The sequence below is a fragment of the Haliotis cracherodii genome, unplaced genomic scaffold (assembly GCF_022045235.1).
Source record: "Haliotis cracherodii isolate W230 unplaced genomic scaffold, xgHalCrac1.p SCAF_14, whole genome shotgun sequence".
NCBI lineage: Eukaryota > Metazoa > Mollusca > Gastropoda > Lepetellida > Haliotidae > Haliotis > Haliotis cracherodii.
In genome coordinates this window covers 30891140-30910022 of record NW_027266269.1, presented here as the reverse complement: position 1 = coordinate 30910022, position 18883 = coordinate 30891140, and the positions used below count along the sequence as shown (strand labels likewise).

The following is an 18883-nucleotide window of genomic DNA, read 5'->3' as shown; positions in this document are numbered from 1 at the left end:
ACTGGAATACGATGACATGCATCAACCAAGTCAGCGAGCCTGACCACCCGATCCCGTTAGTCGCCTTTTACGACAAGCATAGTCACCTTTTACGGTAAGCATGGGTTGCTGAAGACCTACTCTATCCCGCGATCTTCACGGGCGATTCACGCACTTTGGATACGATGACCTGCATCAACCAAGTCAGCGAGCCTGACCACCCGATCCCGTTAGTTTCCTCTTACGACAAGCATAGTCGCCTGTAACGGCAAGCATGGGTTGCTGAAGACCTATTCTACCCCGGATCTTCACGGTTACACTTAGGGGGTTCGTCCTGATCTGTCTTAAGTAGACATTCCTGGGTAAACCGTTTGTCGCTCGGGAGAAAGCACGAGTGACAGGAAGCACTTTCTGATCTGGAATCCCCACGTGGCGGCACGACCAGGTTGCAATGTGCCATGACAGCCGACGAAGCGTTCTGTCACGACTTCGCGACCAGGTCAAGCGGAAGAGGACATGGTTGTGTTAATTGCCTATCCTGCTTTGATCATAATTGTCTTCCTTAATAGACTAATGCATATTTTAATACCATCAACATCGTCTTTAAGACAAGCACCCATAAAATAGGATGTTCGCTTGGACAGCGCCAGAATGAAGCGTTAAATTCATAAAGGATGTATTTGTAAGGTGGGCATTTGGGGTATCATAAGGTATCTCGCCATCTTCCCGAGGCAAGAGTGAGTGAGTGAGTTGGGTTTAACGCCGCTTTTAACAGTAGTCCAGTTACATCACGGCGGGTCGGCGTAATGTGGGAGGAAAGCGCGAAGTGATGCAGGATGTCAATCACTGGATTGTCTGGTCCAGACTCGATTATTTACAGACCGCCGTCATATAGCTGGAATATTGCTGAGTGAGGTGTAAAACAACAAACAAACACATCAACCGAGGGTTGGGATCATTTTCGGTCAGTTAGTTGAAAAACGTTCAACATTTTCAACAAAACTTGGGGTGAGTGAGTAAGTGAATTTTAAAGTCACGTCGGCAGTATTTCAGCCGAAACAGTTATAATATAATTATATTTAGATTGAATAATCCTAATCCTAAATTTTATTCCGCGTCCCACGGTGAGTGTATCAACAAACAACAAACAATTTAGTTGAGGTGAAAGTACTAGGTTTATGTTCGTAATTTTACTGGCGCAACTTTATCAGCGTGGGTTGACATAATTATCCCACAAAAAAATTTCCGGAAGCTATGAAGACGCTGACGCTTTTACCACAGCTGCCAACTGCAGACCAAGATGCAACCCCAACGACTGCTCCGTTGCATATGAGCGGACTACCATCATCGCCCTGCAGAAGCAAGCATCAAACATACACTGTTTCTCCATGTAATCAAACATTACTACCTGTCAATTCAATCAGTATCGCCGCACTCAGCAATATTCCAGCTAAATGACGGTGGTCTGTAAATAATCGAGTCTGGACCAGACAATCCAGGTTTCTGGCGTGCCCAAGGGACAGCAACTCTCCACAGCGAATCGCGGCGCCTTAGACGACTGGGCCACCCGTGCCCCAATAGCATAATAGACAAATTACATTTTGTAATATACTGAAATATAGATACCTCTGAGATGACGTTTCCATCAACACACGTGTCTACTGACAAGATGGTGGCCCCCAAGGAGGACACACGGGACTGGCACTCAGCATTACTGATCAGCTTAACATTTCTTTTCTGGAGGAGACTGGGAAAAGTACCATCTGAAGAAAAATTTCCAATACTTTTTCACACATAGTTATCCAATGACTGGACACGTGAAAGTCCGGGGTAGATTAAGTCTTCAGCAACCAATGCTTGCCGGAAAAGGCGACTATGCTTGTCGTAAAAGGCGACTAACGGGATCGGGTGGTCAGGCTCGCTGACTTGGTTAATGCATGTCAACGATCCCAATTGCGTGAATGTTCATGAAATCAATCACTGGATTGCTTTGTCCAGACTCGATTATTTACAGACCACCGTCATATAGCTAGAGTATTGCTGAGTGTGGCGTTACGACAAGCATATTTGCCTTAGCAAGCTTAAGTTGCTGAAGACCTATTCTACCCCGGATCTTCACGGGTCTCAACCAAGTCATAGTAGCCTCTTATGACAAGTATTCGCCTTTAACGGCAAGTATGGGTTGTTGAAGACCTATTCTATCCAGAATCTTCACGGGTCTCCTGGGTAGAATGTGTCCCCAGCACATAATTGCTTGCCGTTAAAGGCGACAAAATTGGGCATTCGGTTTACCGTTGGGTCCGAACCTGTGTCAAGTCGAGGAAGCGATTCTGGGTGTTGAGCGCAGTGGTGTCGGTAACACAGTTCCTGTTGGTCAACACACATTTGACCCTGACTTCAGACAGACGGGTGGGTGAATGAACTTGGTTCTATGCTGGTTGGTTGGTTGGTTTGTTGTTTTACTCAGCAATTTACCAACTAAATGACGGCGGACTGTAAATAATCGAGTCTGGACCAGATAATCCAGTGATTGATATCATAAGCATCGATCCACGCAATTGGGATCGTTGACATGCTTCAACCAAGTCAGCGAGCCTAACCACCCGATCCCGTTATAGTCGTCATTTACGACAAGCGTCGTAGCCTACGCTGGTCATGTCAAGCCCTGCGTATGGGACTGTATTTTTTCTATGGTTTGAATTAATAGTCGTCTGTTCATAGCCATTAGATTGGTTGGTTGGTTTGTTGGTTTGTTGATATGAATATTGCTGAGTTTCAGCTCTATGAGTCGCTATATGGCTGAAATAATGCCGATGCGACGTTAAATTTTAACTCATTCACTCCAGCTATATGACGGCAGTCTGAAAAATCGAGTCTGGACCAGACAATCCAGTGATTGACATAATGAAAATCGATCCACGCAATTGGGATCGATGACATGCATCAACCAAGTCACCCGATCCCGTTAGTCGCCTTTTACGACAAGCATTGTCGCCTTTTACGGCAAACATAGTCGCGTATTGAAAAGCAGGGAGATAATGCTGAATGACTTCGAGTCCCCGTGATCCCCAGTTAGGTGGTCTTGCTTTGGTTGCCGGTGGTATATAGCGTTGTTTTATTTTCTACTACCTAAATTACTGAAACATTCTTTGTATGTAATAGTAATTGGGTTTTTTTATACCTAAGCTGTGATACATGACTTACTGTTTCGCTGTTCTTTATCGATAGTATTATTTATTATTAATGAACTTGTTTTCATCGCCGTAAAAGGCGACTATGCTTGTCGTAAAAGGCGACTAACGGGATCGGGTGGTCAGGCTCGCTGACTTTGTTAATAATGCATGTCATCGGTCCCAATTGCGTGGATCGATGCTCATGATATTAACCATTGGATTGTCTGGTCCAGACTCGATTTTTTACAGACCGCGGACATATAGCTGGAATATTGCTGAGTGCGGCGTTTAACAACAAACCAACCAACCAAATTTGTATCGCCATATGGCTGCAATATTGCCGATGCGATGTAAAACGTTAGCTCACTCACTGATGTTGAAAAATTAATTTAAAAACCCTTTCACAATTATTAGTTTTGTTTGTTTGCCTTAGACCTTTTTCACCTGCTCTTGGACTAAAGAATCCAGACCATTGAAGCTTCTGAGCGTATTTGACGACGTCGTCAGCAGTTTGTGACTTACATCACTTACGTTCTTAATTTCTACATCAAGATTTTCAGTTTGCGAGACCTTCAGGTCCTTGCGGAGAAATATTCATGTTCATGTTCCAAAAAAAGCCTTACCTGTTAACTTTCCCCATCCAAGAATTTCACACTCTAATCCAGCTTGGTCAATTGCAGTCCCAATTTGGGGATCAGAGGCATCAGTAACAGGGGTTGCTGATCTGTACTCAATGTTGTCGTAGCTGTACCCAGGACCATTAGTTGTAAATGAAGCAGTCTAGAAAATCATGTTTATTTTAGTTTGTTTGTTGTTTAACGCCGCACTTAGCAATATTCCAGCTATATGAAGGGGGTCTGGAAATAATCGAGTCTGGACCAGACAATCCAGTGATTGATATCATTTTGGTTGGTTGGTTGGTTTCTCGTTTAACGCCGCACTCAGCAATATTCCAGCTATATGACGGCGGTCTGTAGATAATCGAGTCTGGACCAGACAATCCAGTGGTTGATATCATGAGAATCCATCCATGCAATTGGGGTTGGTGACATGCATCAACCAAGTCAGCGAGCCTGACCACCCAATCCCGTCAACGGTCCTTCTGCTGACTGGATGTCCAAGGCGGATTGCGGATGATGACGTCACAGTAAAGAATCTGGATTTAGGTGAAGCACCCGTAAATACCGGTCTTCCTGTGCTTGTCTGCAGTACTGCCAGTTTGCCTGTGACCTGTAACAAGTCTGGCGATGGTGCACTTGAAGCAGCCCATGATCCTGGCAACGTGCTCCTGCATCGCTCCCATTTGCAACATACCGATGTCTTCAGCAACCCATGCTTGCGGTATAAGATGTCTAAGCTTGTCGTAAAAGGCAACTAACGGGATCGGGTGGTCAGGCTCGCTGACTTGGTTGATCCATGTCATCGATCCCAATTGCGTGGATCGATGCTCATGATATCAATCACTGGATTGCCTGGGCCAGACTCGATTATGTAGAGACCGCCGTCATAAGGCTGGAATATTGCTGAGTGCGGCGTTAAACAACAAACCAAACCAAACCAAATTATGCGTAAACAGTAAATGTGTTTTGAGGGAATTTAGGAATATGATCAAAGTGCAGTAGTGAAATAATGGTCAAGATGTATATTGTAGTGAAAATCTGAAGATATGAGATTTCCCCAGGGTGATATTAAACTACGAAAAACATAAAAAGATAAAACATGCCAAGTGGCTACAGTATAAAGTCAACTAACCAGAAGTGCAAACTCGATGTTAGAAATCGTTGCTTGAGATAAATCCGATAGGTCGTTGGTATCAAACACCATTCTGTAGTCATATAGGGGGGAGCTGAAATTTAATTCTGCACTTCACTAATAGTTCAGGATTGGTGCTTTCTTCTGTTTGTTTGTAGTTTAACGCCGAGCTATGCAATATTCCAGCTATGTGACGGTGGTCTGTAAATTATCGAGTTAGGACCAGATAATCCAATGATTGACATCATGAGCATCCGTCCACGCAATTGGGATCGATGACATTCATCACCCATGTCAATTCATCACCCATGTCAGCGAGCCTGACCACCCGATCCCGTTAGTCACCTCTTCCGACAAGCATAACTTGGGATCGATGACATGCATCAACAAAGTCAGCGAGCTTGACCACCCGATCACGTTTGTCGCTTCTTACGACAAGCATAGTCGCCTTTGACGGCAGGCATGGGTTGCTGAAGACCTATTCTATCCCGGATCTTCACGGGTCAAAAGTGAGGCAATACAGCTTTCATGGTCATCAATCTATGCATTTAGTATACGATGACATATATCAACCAAGTATATTACCTTTTACGACAAGCATGGGTTGCTGAAGAGCTATTCTTCCCCGGATCTTCACGGGACGGTCCTTTCTTTCATTTCTTACTCATACGGATTTGAGACCAGTAAAAGGCAATATGTTTGACGTAAGAGGCGACTAACAGGATCGGGTGGTCACACTTGGTTGATGAATGTCATCGATCCCAATTACGTGGATCGATGCTCATGATATTAGTCATCGGATTGCCTGGTCCAGACTCGATTATTTACAGACCACCGTCATGTAGCTGGAATATTGCTGAGTGTGGCGTTAAACAACAAATAAATAATCACCACTACAACAGATGGACTGATCACCATAAACAGCTGGTTTGTTTTGCTATTGTCAGTGAGTGAGTGAGTTGGGTTTAACGCCGCTTAGTATTCCAGTTATATCGCGGCGTGTCAACTTAATGTGGGAGGAAAGCCCGAAGTGATGCAGGTCTCAGACGTTTACCACTTCGGTGAAACCCACGAGCATGGGGATGGTGCTGACAAACCTAGAAACATAATCGGGTCGAACCGGGATTCGAACCCACAATCATAGGTTTCTGGCGTGCCCAGGGGATGCAACTCTGCACAGACGACTGGGCCACAGGTGCCCCCTTGTTTTGCTACGTTAAATAGCAAAGTGTAGAGTTGCAAGGACATGGTCCGCCTCAGAATCAAAAGAATATCTTACAACTTCACATGTACAATACAATCTCAAATCCGTAAACGCACAGGCAGTCGTCCATAGTCTCAAATTCATCTGCAAGTAGAAACAGCGTGCAATGCACTTACAAATCACAATATTTCAGCAATATCACGGCGGGGGACACCAGAAATGGGCTTCACAAATTGTACCCGTGTCGGGAATCGAACCCGTCTCATTGGCGTGACGAGGGAACGCTTCAACCACTTGGCTACCCGACCGCCCCTATCAAAACAGAATATACATGTACCTGGTATTAAAACAGTGATATGCAGATGCGGCCGCAGATTTTCCCATCCCAGATACGAGTCCACAAATATGGGTCCATGTCCCAGTTACATTAGTTTGCAGACTCCCCATCCACGGGAAGTCATTCGTGCTGACGTCTGTCCCGCCACCAAATCGTTTCTGAGGAGAAGCTTGGCATACGGCTGAAATGATAGATTTCATTAACACTATATTCGGAATCCGCAGTCGTAATTTGCAGAAATGTCAAATCGGTGCAGTGAGTGAGTATGGTTTTACGCCGTTTTTAGCAATATTCCAGCAATATTGGAGACACCAGAAATTGGCTTCACACATTGTACCCACGTCGGGAATCGAACCCGGGTTTACAGCGTGACGAGCGAACGCTTTAACCACTAGACTACAAACAAAATACGGAGACCTGTACATTCGGATAAACCAGTACGTGATCTTATGAGACACATTCAATATGGTCAGTTACAGTTACACGCAAATCAACCATTACCCGTGATGATCCGGGGTAGAATAGGTCTTCAGCAACCCATGCTTGTCGTAAGAGGCGACTAACGGGATCGGGTGGTCAGGCTCGCTGACTTGGTTGCTGCTGGTCATCGATCCCAATTGCGTGTATCGATGCTCGTGATATCCATCACTGGATCGTTTAGTCCAGACCCCCGTCATATATAGCTGTACTATTGCGGAGTGCGGCGTTAAACAACAAACTAAACCTTACCTAACTTTGGTTGCTGGTGATCATGATCAGTATTGTCATCAGTAGCGAAACTGTTTATGGTTATATGCTGGTTTTACCGCTTTAAGCTATATTCAAGCAATATCACGGCAGGGGACACCAGAAATGGGCTTCACACATTGTACCCTAAACAAAATTGCATTCATAAATATGAACCACATGAGGACCCAGATTTACATCTAGCTGGAACTCCAGTTAAAGTTGTAAAAGGAGCTAAATCTTTAGGAATATTTTTTATCATCACCTTACTTTCTTACCACATATTAAATATTTGAATGCTAAATGTCTGAAGGTACTAGATTTAATAAAGGTTGTTTCTAATTCCAAATGGGGAGGAGATCAAACGACCCTCCTTCACTTATATAGATCACTGGTCCGTTCTAAATTCGATTATGGCTCCACCATATGTGGGGGTGCTTGTAAAAGTAACCTTAAATTACTCGATCCCATACATCACCAGGGTCTGAGACTTTGTCTGGGATCTTTCAGAACTTCTCCATTGAGAATCTGTACGTTGAGGACCCGTGAAGATCCGGGGTAGAATAGGTCTTCAGCAACCCATGCCGCCACTTTAACTACCTGTACGCCGAACGAAACTAACTTTGCAGTACAGTAAACTACGGTTATAACGAACACGCTTCTAACGAACTGACTGATATAACAAACTTATGTTTTAGTCCCGGCCATTTGTTGTATATATGCTGTATATATGCTTATAACGAACTACGGTTATAACGAACTAAAATAAGTGGCCCCTTAGAGTTCGTTATAACCATAGTTAACTGTATATCACAAACTTAAATTCTAATCCGTCTAACACCGCGTGCACCTGTGTGTTTAATCCTCTTTATGAGGATCTGTATAGTAAGAAGTCCTCTCTTATTTCACCTCTCGGAATAAGAATAAAATCTTTAATTTCGGCTGCTGGTATAAAACACAGGTTACTGTCTACACCTCCTTGGCAACTGGTCAAACCGGAGGTAGACCTAACACTAACTACCCTCAAAAAAGATGACACAAACCAGTCGGTCTGTCAACAAGAACATGCCCAATTGCGGTCAAAATATGATATCCATCGCTCTATTTTTACCGATGGCTCAAAGGATGGTGGCAGAGTTTCAAGTGCCACTGTCATTGGATCTAAAAGGGTGTCTTCTAGAATTTTTACAGCTGAGGCCAATGCCATTCTTATAGCATTGGACTACATTCAAAACCAATCATCTCAACAGTTCATCATCTTTTCTGATTCCTTCTCATGCCTTCAAGCAATACATAATTGTACTTCAGATCATCCGTTGATTCTGAATATTTTAGAATTGAATAATGTTCTCGCCACTGCCGAATACGACATCGTCTTTTGCTGGTTGCCCAGTCATGTTGGAATTGCTGGTAACACTATGGCTGATACTGCTGCAAAGGCAGCACTCAACAAATCAGTAACACCACTTCTTTTACCATACAGTGATTACAAGCCAATAATTAGATGCTACATCAAAGATCTAATGCAAAAGAAGTGGAACACCCAAGTTGGTATTAGCAAACTTTATGCTATAAAACCAACAATAGGGTATACCTACTTGGGTTGCCATTCGAGACATGACGAAGTTGTTTTGCAACGATGTCGTATTGGACACAGTCGATATAGCCATGAGTATCTTTTAAAAGGTGAGGATTCTCCATTCTGTGTCCCTTGTGATCATGTGAGAATCACAGTCAAGCATGTTTTACTTGACTGTGTTGATTTTTCTCTCATAAGGGACAACTATTATCATTCAACATCTTTTAAGGATCTTTTTTTATAATACCAGTGCTCATTTAATTCTCGTTTTTTTAAAAAGAAATACTATTATTTATTAAATTTTGAATTGTTTTAGAATAGTTGGATATTAATGTCAACTGAGATGTATGAAGGTGGTGCCACTGAGGGGGGTAAAGTAGTGTAATATGATTGTCCCCCTGACAGTGGCACGTGAGTCCATCTATATTGAAATAATTAATATCAACTAGTGTTTGAATTCCTTGATTGTGTTTTGATTTTTAATATTGGTTTATATTTCGTACAACCACTGGTGACCAAAGTGATGGCATACATCCTCCTGGGAATCATGCAGGAAGCAAAAGCACTGTAAGTCCCCATGATCCCCAGTTAGGTGGTCTAGCTTTGGTTATTAGTGGTCTATAGCCATGTTTTAATTGATAAGACTTAATGTTGTGTATAGCTATATGGTTTTTAAAACTCACACTCTGGTTCGTTTTATTAAAAACTGTCATATACCTTACTATTTTACTGTCCTTTGTCGACAGATATTTTATATCTAATACCTTGTTCCCATCACTATATGGCTGAAATATTGCCGATGCGATGTAAAATTTAACTGACTCACTCACTATAAAACTGGAAAATATATCTCTTTTCCGCCTGCTTTCTTCTCCTCTATGGCAGGTGATAAGAGCCACAGGTGGACCTTACCTTACCTTAACTGAAGAAATCTGACACTAATCAACTACAATATCAACAAGATTACAATCAGTTAAGGTGTAAATATGATACCTATAAATCTATTTTTACTGATGGATCCAAGGATGGTGATGCTGTTGCCACCATCATTGGATCCAGAACTATATCAACTAGCTATAGATTACAAGATGACTCTTCCATTTTTACAGCTGAATCAAAGGCAATATCAACTGCTTTAGAATATATAAATAAACAATCTAAACAAAAGGAATTCATAATTTTGACTGTTTATCCTGTCTTCAGGCAATTAAAAATACTTCGTGTCAGGATCCAATTTTTCTCGACATCATAGATTGGTTGGTTGGTTTGTTGTTTTACGCCGCACTCAGCAATATTGCAGCTATACGACGGCGGTCTGTAAATAATCGAGTCTGGACCAGACAATCCAGTGATTAATATCATGCGCATCGATCCACGCAATTGGGGTCGATGACATGCATCAACCAAGTCAGCGAGCCTATCCACCCGATCCCGTCAGTCGCCTATTACGACAAGCATGGGTTGCTGAAGACCTATTCTACCCCGGATCTTCACGGGTCGACATCATAGAACTACATAATAACCTTGCATCTGGCCAATATGACATCGTCATGGTTACAGTTGGTTACATGTTGGAGGTGAGGTGAAATGGTGTTTAACGTCGCGTCCAAGATTATTGCACTTATATAGCGACGTGCATGTACGTGTGTGTGTTTGTGTGGCTGCTTGTACTAGTCCGGACTGATGCCGATTTATAGTGATAGCTCACTGAGATACCATGCCGCAGTTTAACATGAGTACCCCACTCAGACACAGTATACTGACTCCGAGCCGACCAGTCCTTGTTTTAGCCCCTTAATGCCGAGCGCCAGACAGGGTAACAACAAGTACCATCTTTTAACGTCTTTTGGTATGACGCGGTCGGGGATCGAACCCCAGACCTTCCGCTCTCCTGGCGGACGCTCTACCACTAGACCACGGAGGCGGTCGGTTACATGTTGGAATTGTTGGTAATACAACTGATGATGCTGCAAAAGCAACACACAACAAATCTGTGACACCACTTCTTATACCATACAGTGATTATAAACCTGTCATTAGATGTTTCATCAGAGATCTAATGCAGAAGAAGTGGGTATGAATACATTTCACGTAATATAAGCAAATGTCGGTTATACCTACTTGGGTTGTCAGTCGAGATTTGAAGAGGTCATTTTAAGACGATGTCGTATTGTCCATTCTCGCTATACTCATGAATATATATTAAAATTCTGCATCCCTTGTGATGAAAGAATCACGGTCAAGCATTTCCTGCTTGACTGTACTGATTTTGCCATCACAAGGGATTCATATTTCAAAGTTTCAGCTATGAAGGACATTTTTAGTTTTTACACAGGTAAGTACTCATTTAATTCTTGTTTTTGTTAAAGAAATTGAATTAATTCATAAATTTTGATTGCTATGTTTTGTAAATATATAAATTCACTTTTACAATTGGTAGAATTAATCATTAACTGAGATTGTTAGTGGCTATATCCTCTAAGGGTGTTAAAGTAGTGTAAAATTATTGTCCCCCTAGGAGGGTATGTCAGACCACGTCCTTCAAAGTATGTTTATTTCGCCACGTTTTTGATCGTAGTTTATATGTTCCTCTAGATTTTGGTTTAATTTGTCAATAATCGCCAACAGGGGATGATGTAAATCCGGCTAGGGGTCCATGCAATTAGCAAAAGTCCCCATGGAACCTAGTATGGCGATCTGCCTTCAGATGCTGGCGATCTATAGCCCTTTTTTACATTGTAATGTTTCATGACTATTTAGTGATATCTTTTTATTGTTGTTTGCTACTTTTAAATATTAAATCTGTGATATTCTAGTAATTTTACTGTCCATCGATGACAGGTTTTTATTCGGTTGAAATACATGTATGAATACCGTATAACTTCTCGTCACGATATGGCTGAAATATTGAAGATGTGACGTTAAGCATTAAATCACTCACTCATGTGGGGAATCGAACCCGGGTTTTCGGGTAAGGGTTGGGCTACCCCACAGACCCGCTAGTTTTAAGGGGTTGTGGGACAGCATCGTGGTTAAAGTGTCCCTACATGTACAATGTGTGAAGCCCATTTCTGGTGTCCTCCGCCGACACAAACATGTACCTGAAATATTGCTGAAAGTTGCGTAAAACTATACTCACTCGCTAGTTTTATATATATATATATATATATATATATATATATATATATATATATATATATATATATATATATATAAATGTGTGTGTGTGTGTGTGTGTGTGTGTGTGTGTGTGTGTGTGTGATAGTCTTGTCATTTTACTGGTTGGTTGGTTTGTTGTTTAACCCCGCACTCAGCAATATTGTAGCTGCTGACAGCTGCTTTTTAAGTTAGTTGGTTTACCAGAAAATCCAGTCATTGACAATATGAGCATCGATCCACGCAATTGGGATTCGTTCGTTCGTTCACAAGATTACACATGTAAATAGAGTCTGGAGCAGACAATCCAGTGATTAATATCACGAGGACCCATCCATACAATTTGGATCGATGACATGCATCAACCAAGTCAGCGAGCATGATCACCCGATCACGTTAGTCGCCTTTTACAACAAGCATAGTCACCTTTTACGGCAAGCATGGGTTGCTGAACACCTATCCTACCCCGGAATCTTCACGGACCTGACATTTTACTGTCCTTAGGTGACAGGGGGATAATATGCTCAGATGCTTAATCCGGCAGTACAAGCTTCAGACTCGGTGCCTGTCTTCATATTTTCTAATTTTTTAAAATTTCTTTTGTTATTTAACGCCGCACTCAGCAATATTCAACCTATATGACGGCGGTCTGTAAATAATCGAGTCTGGACCAGACAATCGGGATCGGGTAGTCAGGCTCGCTGACTTGGTTGATGCATGTCATCGTATCCCTAATACGTGGATCGATGCTCATGATGTCAATCACTACTTTGTCTGGCCTAGACTCGATTATTTACAGACCGCCGTCATATAGCTGGAATATTGGAATTATAGTGCGGCGGTAAACAACCAACAAACACACAATATATGACGACAGTCTGTAAAGTGTAAATCATCAAGTCTGGATCAGGCTTACAACAGATTGACTTCATGAGCATCGATCTACCGAATTGGGATACGATGACATGCATCAACAGAGTTAGTAGGCATGACCACCCGATCCTGCTAGCCACGTCTTACGAAAAGCATGCTCGCCCTTTACGGTAAGCAACCCGTGAGTACACGGGAAGAGAAAGGGCGACTGACTGGTCCAGACTCGATTATTTACAGACCGCCGTCATAATCTGGAATATTGCTGAGTGCGGCGTTAAACAACAAACGAAATAAAACTATCGGTAAGCTTGGGGTGCTGACCCGGATCTTCACGTAAACAGAGTAATTGTATTAAAGCCTACCTGACAAGCACATGATCGCAGCGATGTAGACTTTCGTCATCCCTCCTGTCCTGGTCATGATAGTTGAAACCTGTTCTTACTGGAAATATTCCCCGACAGCAAATGTCAGGGAGATCTGCTATTTAAGGAAATATCCAACACGGTGTAGTAATGTGATTGGGTGTTCATAATAACGTATAAGATTGTCATTTTCCCCTAATTTAGAACTCTTAATCAACTCGTGACAGCAGGGTGCTAAATGGACATGCCACCCGTCACCTCACACATTGCTGTTAATAGAAGATAGTCTACGGTAAAGATCCAAGTTACAACATGCGACTATGCTTGTCGTAAGCTTTGGTTTGGTTTGTTGTTTAACGCCGCACTCAGCAATATTCCAGCTATATGACGGCGGTCTGTAAATAATCGAGTCTGGACCAGACAATCCAGTGATTAATATCATGAGCATCGATCCACGCAATTGGGATCGATGACATGCATCAACCAAGTCAGCGAGCCTGTCCACCCGATCCCTTAAGTCGCCTTTGACGACAAGCATTGCCCCGGAATCTTCACGGGTCGCTTGTCGTAAGAGACGACTAACGGGATCGGGTGGTTCGACACGCTGACTTGGTTGATGCACGCCATCGCTTCTCTGGATAGTTTGTGGTTTCACGAAAGCCTCTTAGCGCTACGACCTCCTAAACCACGCCTTAAAGCACCTCTTAAATATTTGTGCCATTTCACAAAGACCTCCTAACTTTACACCCAACCGTAAACAACCTCCTAACCTACGATAGGTATGGGGCACTTGTAACTAGCTTACGACATCAGTCAGCGTCTGATATGGCTACACAATATTGAACAGGAGAAACATTAGGCGAGAGCGCATATTCAGGGATAAGACAGAAGTGTTGGATACTTTGACCGACACAGAACTGATTGCCAGGTATCGCTTTCCTCGGCATACCATCCTACAAATGGTTGATCGGGTCAGCGCGGAGATCTCCCGGCCGACCCTACGTTCGCGTGCCTTACCTGTCCACGTTCAGGTGTCAGTAACACTTAAATACTTTTCAAAAGGGGGATTCCTAAGCGAATTAGGAGATATACGTGGTACTGCCAAATCAAGTGTTTGTCGCGTGTTGGAAAAGACGACAGATGCAATTGTTAAGTCGTATGACTTGATCTGGTTTCCAACGCCCGACAAACACGCTGAACTAGCGGAGGATTTCTTCCACGTCTGTGGTTTTCCGAAAGTTGTTGGCTGCATAGATTGTACTTTTATACCTGTTCAACGACCAGCTCGGAGATCTCTCGGCCGACTAAACGTTCGCGTGCCTTACCTGTCCATGTTCAGGTGTTAGTAACACTTAAATACTTTTCAAAAGGGGGATTCCTAAGCGAATTAGGAGATATACGTGGTACTGCCAAATCAAGTGTTTGTCGCGTGTTGGAAAAGACGACAGATGCAATTGTTAAGTCGTATGACTTGATCTGGTTTCCAACGCCCGACAAACACGCTGAACTAGCGGAGGATTTCTTCCACGTCTGTGGTTTTCCGAAAGTTGTTGGCTGCATAGATTGTACTTTGCTACCTATTCAAAGACCAGCATTAGATGAAGCAGTATATGTGTGCAGAAAAGGATTCCACGCCATCAATGTGCAAGCTGTGTGCGACGCCCAACTCCGGTATATATCCTTGACGTCCTTGACCCTTGCAATGTAAACAAACAATCTAGACTTTCTGGTACTTTCAGATATTAAACGTCATTTTGTCAAAATTGATTTGTCAATAGCTCATGTAGGCTTATTTATGTCCAAATGTGTCATAATTATTTAGCTTATTTAAATATTATTTTCTTAACGAATGTGGACTTGTGGATTTGGTTATTTATGTGTATATTTTTTTATCTATTTTTGCAGATTCACAAACATTATTGTCCAATGGCCAGGATCAACCCATGATTCACATATTTTCAACAACTGCAATTTGAAAAGGCATCTGGAGGAAGGGAAATATGACATCTGGCTTCTTGGTGATTCTGGGAAGGTACATGTATGTCCAAGTTATTTATGTCATGTTTCTCTTTTAATGTATACATACATATATATCGGGAACATTAAATTTATCAAAACATTCTACATTAGGTATGCATGTAGACCCTACCTCCTGGCCCTTGTCAAATGAAAAAGAGGAGAAATACAACCGCTGTCATATTGGAACAAGGTACTCAGTTGAGAGGGCAACTCAACAAATATTTAATTCATGTTTTAATTCAAGGTTTATGGACTAATGGGCATGTGTATTGCTGATTGTATGTCATTCTGATTTCTAAATACCTGTGCTGTTGGCATGTATTTATCATGATAAAACATTTATACTAACAGGTAATATAAAATATGCGTTTTACCTGATGATAAGTATTACTTGCTAAACTATAATTATATATGAAATGATGTATAAATATTACACAATGATATCTCATAAAAGCACTTGATGTGGATCTAATTATTATAGGAAAACTTAGTATAAATGTTATATCATGAGATATTCATCACTATATTTGTAAACACAACTATATAAGTATGTTACATCTGCTTATGTGTCTACACAAATCAACAGGATGCCTGTTATTCAGCCCAGAGAAGAGTATCAAAATTATTACCGCCTGCTTTCAACTTCATAATTTGGCAATATTACTGAGGTTGCCTGAGCCTGATGTTCTTTGTGAGACTCCTGGACCAGAGGTGGACAGCAGTCCTGCTGATAACCACAACATGGATGGATGTAGAGTCAGGGGAAATCTTATCAACACTAGGTTTTAAATGAGGTAGCATACATATCCAATTGTGATACTTTTACTAAGAGTCCACATAATGTCAATAATCCCACACTAAAAGTTGTAAGGTAGCACTTTTTCAAAATCCAGCACCACTTTATGGCCACACTTGTGAATATTGCATATTATTGTTTTTTGGAGTTTATGAAAATGTATTGTTTTTTGTACATATGCTATTATAAGGGTAACGCTATTTTTCAGGGCATTATCATTTGCAGAAGCCCGAGGTCTTCCATTAACTGCCCGACGAAGGAGGGCAGTTGAAAAGACCGAGGGCTTCTGCAAATGCTAATGCCCTGAAAAATAGCGTTACCGTTATTATAGCTAAACTGGATGGAATTTGTTATCAAATAAAAAGAAACAACAATGTCGATTTTGAAACATTTACTGCAATCAACACGAATGTCACTAACCCACTTTTACAAATATGGAAACGTCATAGAACAAACCAGATAACGTCACTATTGAACGTTACGTCACCTATCCCTATCCTATGACATCACCTAACAACGGGCGTGATAATGGCCCGGCGTCAAGTAATATGAGGGCATCATCAAGTTACAATGGCCCGCTCATTTCTGATAACATGCGGGCGTTTTTATGATAATTCTATCCATTTTAGCTATAAATCCAAATAATAACACAAACAACTAAACATCTTTGTGATCACAAGTAAACAGTAACATGAGTCACTGACTTTAATCAAATTTGATTACGGGAGACAATGAGTTTCCAAAAGATTTTTTATATTCAAATTTTTCTCTTTCCATGTTTGCCGTAAAAGGTGACTATGCTTGTCGTAAAAGGCGACTTACGGGATTGGGTGGTCAGGCTCGCTGACTTGGTTGATGCATGTCATCGATCCCATTTGCGCGGATCGATGCTCATGATATTAATCACTGGATTGTCTGGTCCAGACTCGATTATTTACAGACCGCCGTCATATAGCTGGAATATTGCTGAGTGCGGCGTTAAACAACAAACAAACCAATCTTTCCAGGTCCAGCCTCTGTCTTTGGATCTCACGGATGTCCCGCTGCACAGACAGAATTTCCTCAAGGAGTGACATCTTTTTCTCCTCCTGGGCTTGTAAGGACTTTATCTCTCCCAGAATGTCTTCTGAAAATGTTTAGACAATTTTGGGTTATATCAATGGTATTTGGATGTTCATTAATATTATATCAATGATATGTAATACTGAAACCACTACATTATGAACAAATATATGTCATTCCTTCATTAGATGTTTTCTTGATCAGAGGCCTCCCTTTAGGTTTTCCTTGAAAACAAATTTGTATTGTTATTAACTAGAATTCATGATATAGTGACTTGATTTTTTAATGTTAATACAAATTTACTATTGAATAAAGTTGCATAATGTTTAATACATACTCGTTCTGATAGCAGGAGTCATCATTATATCCTCCAGACTGGCTTGGTTCTTTTCTTAAATGTATATAATATTTTTAAGATAATTGTAACTGCTAACATCTCACATGGGGTACCGGTATTCAGTTTGTTCACATGTATTTACAGCATACACTTAGTTTTATAGAATAAAATAGCACCAAGTGTATGAATTTATTCACCATGTCAGTGTAAATTATAACATTTAATTATCTTTATTATTAAAAATTATTTCATACCTGTGCTAGTTCCACAATCATTGTCTCCTGTGCTTGTAGCTGTCAGTGGAGTGTAAAACACCTGTATATATGAAATATATAAGTTGTGAGTGCACTAAAATATTTGTATTGAAGATATTGGTTAATTGTGCCTGACCATTCAGTGCATCGAGAAATCTCATATATTTCTTTTGTTTACATTTGTTCATTTATGATACATTTAATATGTAAGGGGAATTTGCCAATATGCAGGAGGTATTAGTTTTTGAATATGGCAATATTTAGTTTATATACATCTTCAAAACAAAGAAATAAATGAGTTTGAAGTAGTATTTACCAAACATTAATGCCTGTGTAGCTTCTTCAGCTTCATCAGCAACTAGGGGCGGTCGGGTAGCCTAGTGGTTAAAGCCTTCGCTCGTCACGCCGAAAACCCGGGTTCGATTCCCGACATGGATACAATGTGTGAAGACCATTTCTGGTGTCCCCCGCCGTGATATTGCTGGAATATTGCTAAAAGCGGCGTAAAACCATACTCATTCATTCATCAGCTACTGAAGGAATCATGCTGAACACGGTTAAATTAATAGAACATATTTTTCATTGGTGTTATGACAACAAATACTGTCAATATTTCATAAATATACCATCAAAAACCCATAAAGCTTGATTAAGTTACATACGTTATTGACTTTAATACACATGTACATGAATCCCAAGAAGGAAGTGTCATCATTACCAGGTGTTTCCATGCCTCCTGAGATAGGACAGGATGGAATCAGTTGTAGAATCTATTTAAAGAAGGAATGGGTGACTATATTACTTACTATAATGATAGTTTATTTTAAAATGTGTAATACACAGTTATTTTTTCATGAATTATATATGTTGTTTCATGAACTCAATATGTTTCAAACCATTACTTAATCAGGTACATTTTGAAACATTTGGTCTGTTGGTTGGTTGGTTGTTTTACATAGCACAATCCAGTGATTAATATCATGAGCATCAATCCACGCATTTGAGATCGATGACATGCATCAACCAAGTCAGCAAGCCTGACCACCCGATCCCGTTAGTCGCCTTTTTACGACAAGCATAATCACCTTTTACGGCAAGCATAGGTTGCTGAAGACCTATTCTACCCCGGAATCTTCAATCCCATGTCTGTTGTTTAACGCCGCACTCAGCTATATGACGGCGGTCTGTAAATAATCGAGTCTGAACCAGACAATCTAGTGATTGACATCATGAGCATCGAGCTACGCAATTGGGATCGATGACATGTATCAACC

General features: G+C 41.2%; 2 protein-coding genes across 2 annotated transcripts; one reads left to right on the top strand and one right to left on the bottom strand.

The window, feature by feature from the left end:
- Positions 1–1205: 1205 nt before the first annotated feature.
- Positions 1206–13199, bottom strand: LOC139460872 (chymotrypsin-like serine proteinase). The gene is made up of 6 exons (XM_071242348.1): positions 13142–13199; positions 6446–6626; positions 4905–4998; positions 3776–3932; positions 1606–1742; positions 1206–1331 (listed from the first exon to the last, which is right to left on the bottom strand). Exons 1-6 carry the CDS (start codon positions 13197–13199, stop codon positions 1206–1208), a joined length of 753 nt encoding a protein of 250 aa, XP_071098449.1.
- A 901-nt stretch (positions 13200–14100) lies between these two features.
- On the top strand, positions 14101–15949 carry LOC139460359 (putative nuclease HARBI1). Its single transcript, XM_071241849.1, has 5 exons — positions 14101–14174; positions 14729–14812; positions 15047–15198; positions 15284–15397; positions 15717–15949. Exons 1-5 carry the CDS (start codon positions 14101–14103, stop codon positions 15947–15949), a joined length of 657 nt encoding a protein of 218 aa, XP_071097950.1.
- Positions 15950–18883: the final 2934 nt, after the last annotated feature.

What these genes read in the sequence shown, in the direction of transcription:
- LOC139460872 (XM_071242348.1), bottom strand. Translation starts at nt 13,199, where the DNA reads ATGACCAGGACAGGAGGGATGACGAAAGTCTACATCGCTGCGATCATG. An exon ending in ACATCGAGTTTGCACTTCTG is followed by an intron (nt 3,933 to 4,904) that starts GTTAGTTGACTT and finishes ATGATTTTCTAG; the next exon opens with ACTGCTTCATTTACAACTAA. An exon ending in TGGATGGGGAAAGTTAACAG is followed by an intron (nt 1,743 to 3,775) that starts GTAAGGCTTTTT and finishes ATTTTTCTTCAG; the next exon opens with ATGGTACTTTTCCCAGTCTC.
- LOC139460359 (XM_071241849.1), top strand. Translation starts at nt 14,101, where the DNA reads ATGGTTGATCGGGTCAGCGCGGAGATCTCCCGGCCGACCCTACGTTCG. An exon ending in TTACCTGTCCACGTTCAGGT is followed by an intron (nt 14,175 to 14,728) that starts GTCAGTAACACT and finishes ACCTATTCAAAG; the next exon opens with ACCAGCATTAGATGAAGCAG. An exon ending in TGTATGTCCAAGTTATTTAT is followed by an intron (nt 15,199 to 15,283) that starts GTCATGTTTCTC and finishes GTATGCATGTAG; the next exon opens with ACCCTACCTCCTGGCCCTTG.